Here is a 13,890-nt window from a genome sequence, read left to right as displayed (position 1 = left end):
AGGTGGTGTATGACAAGAGCGAACTCGGTGCCCGGCAGGTCGGGCGCTTTTCGGCACGATGCTGTGTGTTGCCGTTCGAGGCAACGAAGGCGACTTGTTGTGTGGTCAAGTGTGCGGGTTACCGGTATCATGGCTGCTCGGTTTAAACACCGGTTCGAATTTAACGGCTCTCTCGCGCTCCCTGCAGAGCGCAGGTGACTGGTGCTGGTTGGCGCGAGACGGACAATTGTAACGGCGCGTGGAGCGCGAGCGTCATTCTCGACGAGTGACGTTTTAACACGTTATAAATCTCTTATTTGAAGTCATCGCGTCACCATCGTTGCCGCCTGTGCTGGACACGTCCATCGTGCGGTTCCGCGGGAATGTCGGACGAGCAGCGTCTCGCCTTTGCCGTGCTCGGATTCCTGACTGATCATCGTCGGACTGGCGGGCTCTCCAAGGATGCGCAGGAGAGCGCCGAAGGTTCGTCCGGCCGTTTGTGTCTTTGTCGACGTGGTGTCGCCAGGTCTTGGGAATGAATGGGGAAAGGGGTGAGAAGGGCATATGGAGAGTCTTCAAGATGAGCTCGAAACGGGTGAGGAGCTTTTGAGTATACAGTACATGAAATGGGGAGAGGAAGGTTGGAATTGGAATGTGATGTGCCTCGCCACATCAGGAGGGAAAGGGTGGTTGAGGTCGGGAGAGTGCCCCCCCATCGGGAGGAAATGTTGGTGTGGATGACAAGGTGCTGCTGAGGGAGGGTTGGATGGAAGATGCGGGGCTCTGGGAAGGTTGTGTTGTGGTGGGAGGGTGAGAGTGACACACTGAGGATGGGTTGGGAATGGAGGATGAGATAGTGATGTTGTGATGAGAGGATGAGCCACAGCTGACTGATAAGGAGTTGGGATGGGAGGATGAGACACCGGTGGTGGGATGGGATGGGATGATGACACCGGTGGTGGGTTGGGATGGGAGGATGAGACACCAAGGGTGGGTTGGGATGGGAGAATGAGACACCGAGGGTGGGTTGGGATGGGAGGATGAGACACCGAGGGTGGGTTGGGATGGGAGGATGAGACACCAAGGGTGGGTTGGGATGGGAGGATGAGACACCGAGGGTGGGTTGGAATGGGAGGATGAGACACCGAGGGTGGGTTGGGATGGGAGGATGAGACACTGAGGGTGGGTTGGGATGGGAGGATGAGACACCAAGGGTGGGTTGGGATGGGAGGATGAGGATGAGACTGAGGGTGGGTTGGAATGGGAGGATGAGACACCGAGGGTGGGTTGGGATGGGAGGATGAGACACCGAGGGTGGGTTGGGATGGGAGGATGAGACACCGAGGGTGGGTTGGGATGGGAGGATGAGACACCGAGGGTGGGTTGGGATGGGAGGATGAGACACCAAGGGTGAGTTGGGATGGGAGGATGAGACACCGGTGGTGGGTTGGGATGGGAGGATGAGACACCGGTGGTGGGTTGGGATGGGAGGATGAGACACCGAGGGTGGGTTGGGATGGGAGGATGAGACACCGATGGTGGGTTGGGATGGGAGGATGAGACACCGAGGGTGGGTTGGGATGGGAGGATGAGATACCGAGGGTGGGTTGGGATGGGAGGATGAGACACCGATGGTGGGTTGGGATGGGAGGATGAGACACCGAGGGTGGGTTGGGATGGGAGGATGAGACACCGATGGTGGGTTGGGATGGGAGGATGAGACACCGAGGGTGGGTTGGGTTGGGATGGGAGGATGAGACACCGATGGTGGGTTGGGATGGGAGGATGAGACACCGAGGGTGGGTTGGGATGGGAGGATGAGACACCGAGGGTGGGTTGGGGTGGGAGGATGAGACACCGAGGGTGGGTTGGGATGGGAGGATGAGACACTGAGGAAGGTTGGAGTGCGAAGGTGAGACACTGAGGATGGGGAGGAGTGGAAGGATGGATTGGGATGGGATGATGAGACACCGAAGATGGGATGGTGAGACACCAAGGGTGGGTTGGAATGGGATGAGACATCGAGGTTGGGATGGGAGGATGAGACACTGAGGAAGGTCAGAGTGGGACGGTGAGACACAGGGTGGGGAGGGGTGGAAGGGTGAGACTGAGGGTGGGTTGGGATGGGATGATGAGACACTGAGGATGGTTTGGGAAAATGGATTGGGGTTCAAGGGTGAGACACCCTCAGTGTCTCGTACTCCCATCCCAAGCCACACTGAGAATGGATTGCAGTCAGGGTGAGAAACTCAGGGTGTATTTGGGTGGGAGGATCAGATGCTGAGGGTGGAACGATGACGCACTTGAGGGCAGGTTAGGGTGGGAGGTTAAGGTGCTGTGGGAGGATTGGGGTGGGAGGTTAAGGTGCTGTGGGAGGGTTGGGGTGGGAGGTTAAGGTGCTGTGGGAGGATTGGGGTGGGAGGTTAAGGTGCTGTGGGAGGATTTGGGTGGGAGGTTAAGGTGCTGTGGGAGGGTAAGGTGCTGTGGGAGGGTTGGGGTGGGACGTTAAGGTGCTGTGGGAGGATTTGGGTGGGAGGTTAAGGTGCTGTGGGAGGGTTCGGGTGGGAGGTTAAGGTGCTGTGGGAGGGTTGGGGTGGGAGGTTAAGGTGCTGTGGGAGGGTTGGGGTGGGAGGTTAAGGTGCTGTGGGAGGATTGGGGTGGGAGGTTAAGGTGCTGTGGGAGGGTTAGGGTTGGGGTGGGACGTTAAGGTGCTGTGGGAGGTTAAGGTGCTGTGGGAGGTTAAGGTGCTGTGGGAGGGTTGGGGTTGGGGTGGGACGTTAAGGTGCTGTGGGAGGATTGGGGTGGGAGGTTAAGGTGCTGTGGGAGGGTTGGGGTTGGGGTGGGACGTTGGGGTGCTGTGGGAGGATTGGGGTGGGAGGTTAAGGTGCTGTGGGAGGGTTGGGGTTGGGGTGGGACGTTAAGGTGCTGTGGGAGGATTGGGGTGGGATGTTAAGGTGCCTGTGGGAGGGTTGGGGTGGGAGGTTGAAACGATGAGAATGGATTGAGTTGGGTGGATGAGACGCTGAGGGTATAGGGTTGGGGTGGTAGCGTGAGGAACTGAGGGTAGCTTGGGTGGGAGGTACTGAGTGTTGTTGTGAGAGGGAGTGTATTCCATATTCACAAAACTGCAGAGCTGGTTGGGTAATCACTTTGAAAGCAAAATGGCAGATTGTGTAATTGAGACACATGAAGGAAAGATCATTCGGAGAGAAGATTAGTTATAGCTGAGGTAGAGAGAAAGAATAAGAGGGTGTTGAACCAAGACCTGCACGGCAGAAGGCAGTCAAGGTGATACAGAGCATCTTGGAAAGCGATCCAAAGACAACTTTGGCAGGAACAGACCTTTGAATGCCTGTCGAGTCTTTGATCCTGGTGACTGGCTCACGATGGAGGGGGAAAAGCTGGACAACTATGGTGATGACTGTCGGAACATTTTCCCAACATTTCCAGGCCATTCTGCAATTGAAGGCTATGGCTTAGGCCCTGTTTATGGAACAATAAATAGCCCCGAGTGGGCTGATTGTCGTCACCTGAGGGTGTAGCTCAGAGCTGTGCTGATTTGTGGGGGACCTACCTGTCCCATAACCCCGGGGAGTCCCTCTGATCCGAAATCGAAAAATCTCACAACGAGCGATCCTGCAGACAACGGAGTAGAGGAGCTAGATCGGGTTTCAGAGCAATCGGTTTGTATTATAAGGGTCTGGTAGGGATCCGAAGTTTCAGTCCCTCCTACCCTCTGGGATCCCCCAAAGGTCCGAAATCGATGAATTGAAGCCCGAGCGATTGTGCGAACCATCAAGTAGAAGGGCTTATTGGGTTTCAGAGCAATCGGTTGGTAAATAAGAGACAAGTAAAGGTCCAAAGTTTGGGGAGTAAAGATCCATTAATTCAACGGGATTCGAACTCAGGACCTTGGGATCCCAAGCCCGCCGCCCTAACCATTCGGCCAACACCAGGTATTGCCATCAAATAACACCAGGTGAGTTGACTCAGCCTGTCATTCTTCTGAGATTAGTAAAATGAGTACCAGCTTACTGGTAAGAATGAGCCATTCAAGCATCCTCCGTCGGTGTAGCGACTCGTCCAGAATTGTCCCTCCAAGCCAAGGAAAAAACTGCCTCAGCAATCATATTCGTCTGGAAAGGAGTGCTTCTTCTTCTTCTTCTTACATATAAAGAGGAGTGTAAATCCTTCTTTTTTTTTTTTTTGCCAAGTACATCCTGATTTGGGGATCAGACATCAGAACACATCCGGTCCATCCTCCTTAAAAAGGTTCATTTTGAGCCCTGTTTTTCTTCGCCGAAACTGCAGGGGATGTTCCAGATGGCGATGCAGTTAAATTTTGGAGATGTTTACAAAGTGTACTCACTTCACGCAAGGTTGGGAAGGGTGAGGGAGGGAATTAATCAGACTAGTGTTTATGTGGTGGTGGAGGTTAACATTTACATTATTTGTGATAGGTATATGACCACCAATTTTCATAACCACCATCCCCACTTTTTCTAACTACCTTTAAACTTTATTCTTATAGTTTACTTACAACTATCCAATAATCCATCTATTTGATGGACTTTTTCCTGACACTGCACTGTGTTCAATACTTCCACCACCAAAGGTGAGCAAAGGTTATGTTTTTACCTCTGCCTGTCTACTGTGAACAGAATATCTCAAAAGGTTGTGGACATGTTCAGCCGAAATTTGGTGGCCAAGATGGGTATGTGACCACAACGATTTGATTAGATTTTAGTGAAGATCCAGATCCAGATCCGTCTTCTGGAATGTTTTTAAGTGATTCTTCAACATTGAGAGATAGGGCCAAACACGATATCTCAAAAAGTTGTGGACGGACACCGAGGGTGGGATAGGTTAGAGGCCGAAACTTGGTGGATAGGTTAGAGGTGTGTGACAAGCCTGTATAATTGATTTGATTTTGGCGAAGATACGGATCCAGATCCGGGGTGTTTTAAAGTGATACTTCACCATTGAGTGTAAGGGATTAAAAAATATATATAAAGCAGGGTATTTCAAAAAGTTGTTGAGTTATGATAAAACTTGTTCAATCAGTTGGTGAGGCGTCAACAACAAGCCAATTCGATTTTGGTTCCAGTTCGAATCCAGATCCGGCCTATCAGTGGGATACAAAACGTAAACTGTTCAGCCTGGTGAAGGTTTGCGCTCTACCGAGTGCCGTTCTAGTTTATTTTGTTATCCATTGTTGTACGTGTACTCAATTGGCCCATTAAATGACTCATATTGCAACACTAATCCTAAACAACCCACACGGTATTTTAATAGTTAAAGTAATAATTTCATGAATTAATCTTGTATTATTATTTTTCATTGCACGTTGGATTGGAAATTTTACACTTCCAAATCGATACGTTTTGAAAGTAAAATTGGAGATTATGATCTTCCCTAAAAGATCCCACAAACATTAGTGAGAACTAAGCTAAAGTTGGATTTCGATGAATTAGAAATGACTCTTAAGTGTTTAGTTTTCATTCGGAGATGTACAGGCAGATGTGCTTGGGGCTTTTTGTGCGTGCGCAGTGGCCATACAGTGCTTGGAAAATGTATTTGGAATTGGTGCCCACGATAAGCATCTGAGCATTTCTACACCCCTGTTGGAGGCCTTCAGAGATGCGATGCAGAAAGAACCGGCTGCTTTGCATGGGATTGTGAGACCGGAGGTAACTGACACAATCGACCTTCTGCGTGGATGTTTGCACGAATGATGAATTTGCGCGAATGATGAATTTGCACGAATGATGAATTTGCACGAATGATGAATTTGCGCGAATGATGAATTTGCACGAATTATGAATTTGCGCGAATGATGAATTTGCACAAATGATGAATTTGTATGAATTATGAATTTGCACGAATGATGAATTTGCACGAATTATGAATTTGCACGAATGATGAATTTGCGCGAATGATGAATTTGCGCGAATGATGAATTTGCGCGAATGATGAATTTGCGCGAATGATGAATTTGCGCGAATGATGAATTTGCGCGAATGATGAATTTGCGCGAATGATGAATTTGCGCGAATGATGAATTTGCATGAATATTTGCTCAAATATTTCCTCTTGTTGTTGTCCTGTAGAAGAATTATCTGACCCCCACCCTCCCCTTCTGCCTCTCTGCCCCTTCCCCTTCTGCCGCCTGTGCTGGCATCCATGTCAGGTATTGATGAATGGGGGCATTGTTGAAAGTGACTCTGTCCCTCCTGCGGATAGGACCAAGGCAGAGAAACTCAAGAATCAAGGTAGGATCAGTGATTATTTCCCATCATGTTTTTTTCAAGGTCCCAAACTCTCTCGCTCAGGCCGAATGACCTCTCTTTGACCCATAGTATCTTGTGCAAGATACGGCATAAGATTGCAAGAGGACAGTTTTGTTTGTGCAATACAATGAGTATCTTTTATTTCATCTGTGTCAATTCTCTCGATTCGGCGGTGTAATGAGTTAGAGCGTCCACTCCAAGTTTGAGAGGTCGGCAGTTCGAACCCTGCTTGAGTCATGCCAAAGAGTTTTAAAATGGTACATGCTGCTTCCTCGACTGGCGTTTAGCATTTAAAAGGATAAGAACACGGACAATCCCCATAGGTTGGTGTCCATGGGGAGGAGGAAAATCCTCCTTGGGAAATTCCCCGCTGAGTGAGGTGAGAAAGGATGCACCACTGTTGTGACACGTCACTGGTTCCCAGAGTGCCCCGGGAAGTGACAGCAATTCTCCCACCCCCCTTACCCAGGGGCTATGTTTGTCTCGTTTAACAATCATGAGTTGTGTCGTGTATTCATCTATATCTCCATGTGTGTATGGCAGCTCTACTACAGGCCTTAGAAGCCAAGTGGGGTTTGAAGTTTACCCCTTTCTTGAAGGTCATGAATGAGCTAGCAGGGGTTATAAATTGATAGTCTTTTAGCAGTCTATTTGTTCTCTTGAGAATGAGCTTCGTTTTCAAAGAAATCCAAATACTTAATATTGTTACGGACCGCGGATAAGGTGTTGATTTGCCGAGCGGATGGCGGCCGCGGCCCGAACTATTAACAATGACTAAGACCCGATTCCTTAAACGTGGGCCAAATCGTGCCACAGATATTCAATGGGGAAAAGACAAAGGCGACACAGATGTGAAGAAGAGGAAGACAGAAGTAGGAAATACGAATATAATTTATTTGCTATTTACAACCAAAAGAAACCAAGGAGGAGGAAGGATAATAAAATAATTTACAGAAGAAATCAAGGAGACACAGTGAAAATTCTAGCTTACCTATTCAGTCTTGCTTAGAAACCCAAGGACAAGACAAACAAAGACGGACTCACACGAATAGGGAATTTGCAGGCAGGAATGATCGGAAGGAGGAATAGCTTGGCGGGGGAGGAAGGTTCAGCGGGGATTGGTCGGGCTGGAAGCGGACAGCCGCCGTCGATACTCGAGCTGGGATCGCCAAACCGCCGCAGTTCCAAACTGCACGGCGAAGCTCCTCCGGTGCACCGTGCGCTCTCCAAAGCTGCTCCTTAGAACTCTGTCTTGGCACCTCTGTGCAACTCTCTCTTGGCGCTTCTCACTTGGCACTTCGCACTTCGCACTTGGCACTTGGCACTTGGCACTTCGCACTTGGCACTTGGCACTTGGCACTTGGCACTTCGCACTTGGCACTTGGCACTTGGCACTTGGCACTTGGCACTTCGCACTTGGCACTTCGCACTTCGCACTTGGCACTTCGCACTTGGCACTTGGCACTTCGCACTTGGCACTTCGCACTTGGCACTTGGCACTTCGCACTTGGCACTTGGCACTTCGCACTTGGCACTTGGCACTTGGCACTTGGCACTTGGCACTTCGCACTTGGCACTTCGCACTTGGCACTTCGCACTTCGCACTTCGCACTTGGCACTTGGCACTTGGCACTTGGCACTTGGCACTTGGCACTTCGCACTTGGCACTTGGCACTTCGCACTTGGCACTTCGCACTTCGCACTTGGCACTTCGCACTTGGCACTTGGCACTTGGCACTTGGCACTTCGCACTTCGCACTTGGCACTTCGCACTTCGCACTTCGCACTTCGCACTTCGCACTTGGCACTTGGCACTTGGCACTTGGCACTTGGCACTTGGCACTTGGCACTTGGCACTTGGCACTTGGCACTTGGCACTTGGCACTTCGCACTTCGCACTTGGCACTTCGCACTTGGCACTTGGCACTTCGCACTTGGCACTTGGCACTTCGCACTTGGCACTTGGCACTTCGCACTTGGCACTTCGCACTTGGCACTTCGCACTTCGCACTTCGCACTTGGCACTTGGCACTTGGCACTTGGCACTTGGCACTTGGCACTTGGCACTTCGCACTTGGCACTTCGCACTTGGCACTTCGCACTTGGCACTTCGCACTTCGCACTTGGCACTTCGCACTTGGCACTTGGCACTTCGCACTTGGCACTTCGCACTTCGCACTTGGCACTTCGCACTTGGCACTTCGCACTTCGCACTTCGCACTTGGCACTTGGCACTTGGCACTTGGCACTTGGCACTTGGCACTTCGCACTTGGCACTTCGCACTTGGCACTTCGCACTTGGCACTTGGCACTTCGCACTTGGCACTTGGCACTTGGCACTTGGCACTTGGCACTTGGCACTTGGCACTTGGCACTTGGCACTTGGCACTTGGCACTTGGCACTTGGCACTTGGCACTTGGCACTTGGCACTTGGCACTTGGCACTTGGCACTTGGCACTTCGCACTTGGCACTTGGCACTTCGCACTTGGCACTTGGCACTTCGCACTTCGCACTTCGCACTTGGCACTTGGCACTTGGCACTTGGCACTTGGCACTTGGCACTTGGCACTTGGCACTTCGCACTTCGCACTTGGCACTTCGCACTTGGCACTTCGCACTTGGCACTTCGCACTTCGCACTTGGCACTTCGCACTTGGCACTTGGCACTTCGCACTTGGCACTTGGCACTTCGCACTTCGCACTTGGCACTTCGCACTTGGCACTTGGCACTTCGCACTTCGCACTTCGCACTTCGCACTTGGCACTTCGCACTTGGCACTTCGCACTTCGCACTTCGCACTTGGCACTTGGCACTTGGCACTTGGCACTTGGCACTTGGCACTTGGCACTTCGCACTTGGCACTTCGCACTTGGCACTTCGCACTTGGCACTTGGCACTTCGCACTTGGCACTTGGCACTTCGCACTTGGCACTTCGCACTTCGCACTTGGCACTTCGCACTTGGCACTTCGCACTTCGCACTTCGCACTTCGCACTTGGCACTTGGCACTTGGCACTTGGCACTTGGCACTTGGCACTTGGCACTTGGCACTTGGCACTTGGCACTTCGCACTTGGCACTTCGCACTTGGCACTTCGCACTTGGCACTTGTTCTACTTGGCATTTCGCACTTGGCACTTCGCACTTCTCACTTGGCACTTCGCACTTCGCACTTGTTCTTTCGCACTTGGCACTTGTTCTACTTGGCACTTCACACTTGGCACTTGTTCTACTTGGCACTTGGCACTTCGCACTTCTGCCGTATCTCTGACTCCACTTCTCCAAGGCTTCCGCGCGCGCTTTTTATATCGCCGCGGGCGATCAAGCCGCCGGCCTCTAGAACACGCCCATCGGTGAGCTCGCCTCGGCCCTGATTGGTCGGCACGGGCCCTCTGGCTCCACCCTTGATGACGATGGGCGGGCACGCCCAGGATTCGGTGGCTCCTCCCCCTTCTTCTCCAAGCCCACCTCGTGGCTAATGGAGTCGCGGTGAAAACCGCCCAATAGCTGCGGCGAATGCAGTTGGCAATCGAGGCTTTGTTATTGACAATGAAAGGGGATCTATCTATTTGAATTCGGTGCAATGGAGGGTCAATTAATGGAAGACACAGCCTTAACCTACATAGAATAAGGAAATAAACTACCAACAAGGAGGAAATCTAAGATTGGCTAACGTGATTGTTTATGACCTAATTACGGGACGCACTTTGACCTTTATACACAACTGGAGGAAGGAGGGCGATATTTTTACAACAATTTACACCACAATAAAAAAACACAATTCTCATATCCACAACACTGCACCCTCCTCTTAGGCACGTCCCGGGCCTATTACCTTTATGTTTAGTGTGGCACGTAGGTGTAGTTCCCTCTACATTTAACCTGACCCTGAGTGTGACAGTTTTAAAACATAAATAAATATGTCCCGCTGCTCCATTGCACCCTGCCTAACAGATTCACGCCCACAACTAACCGAATTGCGGAATGGTCTTCAAACTAAAACACTTACGGTGGGGGCGCATTATTTACAACGACGTTATTTTATTTACAAAACGCAACCCAGGACCTGTGATTGTTCTTTTGGGGGGGAGACAGTCTGCTCTGCATCGACGCACCACGAAGCACCCAACAACGCACCAATACACCATCAAGCACCAATCGGTGCACAGTCACCACAGTTCAATAAAAATAAAAACAACAAACCCTGGTGCTGGTCTTGCTCTTCGGCTCCCTCTGCTGGCTATTGTTATCTTCCTGGTGTTGTCATCTTCTTTGCTGGCGGCCTATTTGCACATAAAATAAAATGCACCAAACGTGTCCATTGCTTTTATTTATGGCCCACAGGGGGCCGACTATGTATGGTTCACCTGTGGGGCATAGGTGCCCTGTGGCCAAGGTCCGCCAGCAAGATCTCGAGCCTTCATGGCCGGTTCCAGCAGAGGGGCCATGCCCCAACCCATGGGGTCCATAAGTGGTGCTCAGCCACAGACATGTGGTCCATAAGGTGGTGCATCGATGCAGACAGCTGTGGTTGCGAGAGTTTCGGGCGCCCAATGGCGGACTCACGCACGCTCTCCTCGGTGCCCAGTGGCGCACAGTCCTCGTGTGGGAGACAAGGGGGGGGGGGGAAAGACAGATGAGCGAGGGGTAAGGTCACAAGGGTACACATCAATAAAGGCAATGCAAGGCGAGGTGTGAATGGAGACGGAGCGGAGAAAAGCTCGTCCCTACCGTACGTCACCCCCCCCTGTCACCTACTCTACCCTTGCCCTTACCCCATATTTACAACAATCTACACATTTACAAATTCGTCACTAATGTCACGTCTCCCCATATCTCTCCTATACCAAATTCGTCACCACAATCCCTCTAACCAAAATTTGCCATCACCCAATTCATCATCAATCCTCATAAGGAGGAAGAGATGGAACATCAGCACAATATCACACCCACGTCGTGATGCGTCTCACATTCCAAACATTTGCACAATAAAATAATAAAAACATGGCATGGTGTGGAGTCCTGTCACCTCAGGTGAGTGGATGCAGATGGTGCAAGGAGATTCTTAATCCTAACTACCTTCTAAATGACATTAACACACTTTACACTACCCGGGGTCTTTCCCTGCCAAACCATTGGCCATCTTACTCTATGCGGTTTTAAGAACCAAATTCCCATTGACCAAACTGTGGTGCTTCATCAATTTGGGGTCTCACTCCCCCGATTCATCTCCCGGTGCCGTTGCACAATTTCCGGGCTGAGTCGTGTAGCTCTCCCAGCAGGTCTACCCACCTGCACCCCTCCACCACTGTAGTTGCCACCCGAGCTTACCTAGCTCCTCACCCTAACCTATCTAACTGGGGAAGGCCCCTCCTGGCTCTGTCACCCCTCGGTGCCCTCTGGCACTGGGCTACCCGGGTCCATCCTCCGCATCCTCGGGCCCCATCCACAACAACTCTACCGGCTCCCAGAGCCCACCTGCGGCCTCACCTGGCCGACATCCTCACAGTGGTGGAGTGCTCAACCAACTACACATACTAACAGGCCACATGCCCAGCCATTTCCACGTCACGAATGCACCCATCCAAACTCCATTCTTCCACACGCACCACAGATGCCAATATCCAACCACAATTTACCTGTACCCTCGACCTAACTCTTACACTACCCTCCCCGGGTATTCGTGATGGGGTCCATCCTCCTTTCCCCCATCCACACCTTCGCACCATCCACTCCACTCCACAGTTTCCACCATACTTACTCCACGACCATCCATTCCATACTCCATATATTCCACACTCCATGTAATCCACACAACCATTCTCCATTCACCTGCAGTTGCACACCTGTGCAATCTCACCTGGTGCCACCTGCACCCTCCTTCCTTCCTGGACCATTTGGGTCAACACAACACACATCACCATCACTCCCTCATACACTGCTCCATACACCTGTTCAGTTGCACACCTGTGCAATCTCAATACAACCCACAATCACAATCATTTACTCATACCCTGCTCAATACACTTTCGATCCTCACACACACGGCATCATCTCATCTAACTACTCCCCTCTGGAACTTACGCTTCCCAGTCGCCCCTTTAAACTATTGCGCTCCCTCGTCATTATAATCCAACTAACCTCTCTATGTCCCCACTACCGGTATCATTGTCACTACCTAACCTTAGCGTTACCTATGGTCAATCTCTAAGTCCCTACACACGATATCCTAACCCTCCCGGGCTAGTTTTCACTGCCAAACCCCATAAACCTAGTGCTCATTTGCCCCCGTTGTGAGGGATGGCAGAGTTGCCATCCCATCACATCGGGTATCTTCCACTACCAATTTTGCACACCAAATTCCAGCCAATCAAAAATTTTCCAAGTACTGCCAATTCTATTCACTTTTCTAAATTTCGGATCAAAAACACTATCCTCATCACACGTCTACTCACTTGAGCCTCTCGGTGCGCCAATTCATCTCTAAAGCCCGGCTTCGCAAAGCCAAGCAATGAATGCGGGTTGCTTGGTGCCGGCGGCTGGATGCGTCCGGCACTCGGTGCAGGGAAGGACGCTTACCCGGGCCGAGATCCCACGCACCATCTCGGCACAGAGCCGTTCAATGGCCCGATCTCGCCCTGCCGGAACGCCTCAACAAAAAGGGGTCGCCATGACGACCCTTCTTACCGGGCCGCCCGTTCCGCCTAGCAGAGCACGGACGCGGCCGTTCAGAGCGCGGCCCAGCGTGGATCGCGTACGGCGGTTCTTTCGAAACCGCCGCGGTCACGATCCCCCCTGGTCCCCGCGGCACACGAAGCCCGGCACGCACCGAAGGCCCGCTTCGGCTATAAGTCGCTCTAACCGCTAACCCGGTTAGCGTCGATGCTCCACTTGTATGCTTACACCCCGCAGCCCGTTCCTTGCTCATACATCCAGCCGTTCCCATGCTCCTCGTCATTGCACCTTCTCTTACACACCCAGGTACACTCATTCCGCTTACAGACTTTGTCACACACCTGACCACTGCACACCTTTGCACACACTCGTCGTTCGCACACCTCACCAACACACCTCTTCGCGCCCCCTCCTCGGTCACCTCCTCTGTGACAACCACAGGTGTGCTCTCACTTGCACACCCAACCACGTGCCTCACTACCAACTCCAGTGTGCATTCCCATACGTGCTCTACCATTCCAGGTGTGCATCCTTCCATTCCAGGTGTACATCCTCTCTCACCTGCCACAACCAACTCACGCTCCGTGTCACTCTTACTACTCTTACCACCACACTCGGTCACGCATTCACCCTTACCCTCGACCACGCACTCTGTCCTCATGCACCTGTCCGTTACACACCTTTCTCGCGCATCCTCTTGCGCACACTCTCCCGTTACACCCTCCGTAACACTCACCACAGGTGTGCATGCTTCCGTTACATCCCCTGTAACACTCCCCACGACGCGCTTCCATGTGCCCCCCCCCCCCCCCCGCACACGCGCTACGACCAAATCACTCTCGACAGCACACTCACTCCTCGGTGCGCACTTTTTCCTCACACACTCCTTTGTTACACACCTTTCTCGCGCATCCTCTTGCGCACACTCTCCCGTTACACCCTCC

General features: G+C 51.7%; 1 protein-coding gene across 2 annotated transcripts in view; it reads left to right on the top strand.

The window, feature by feature from the left end:
* Positions 1–213: 213 nt before the first annotated feature.
* LOC137411481 (small glutamine-rich tetratricopeptide repeat-containing protein beta) overlaps positions 214–13,890 on the top strand; it is a 33,588-nt gene continuing 19,911 nt past the window's right edge. The window contains exons 1-3 of one of the 2 annotated variants that reach the window (XM_068096825.2): positions 214–462; positions 5,530–5,669; positions 6,170–6,251. In XM_068096825.2, the coding sequence (XP_067952926.1) occupies positions 363–462; positions 5,530–5,669; positions 6,170–6,251 (322 nt within the window). In that variant the 5' untranslated portion in view covers positions 214–362. The remainder of the gene's footprint in view (positions 463–5,529; positions 5,670–6,169; positions 6,252–13,890) is intronic. The other variant, XR_010981344.2, reaches the window with a different exon arrangement.

Source organism: Myxine glutinosa, chromosome 1, assembly GCF_964187855.1.
Source record: "Myxine glutinosa chromosome 1, kmMyxGlut1.1, whole genome shotgun sequence".
Taxonomy (NCBI): domain Eukaryota; kingdom Metazoa; phylum Chordata; class Myxini; order Myxiniformes; family Myxinidae; genus Myxine; species Myxine glutinosa.
The sequence above is the reverse complement of the archived record's forward strand: the minus strand, read 5'-3'. Positions and strand labels throughout refer to the sequence as shown.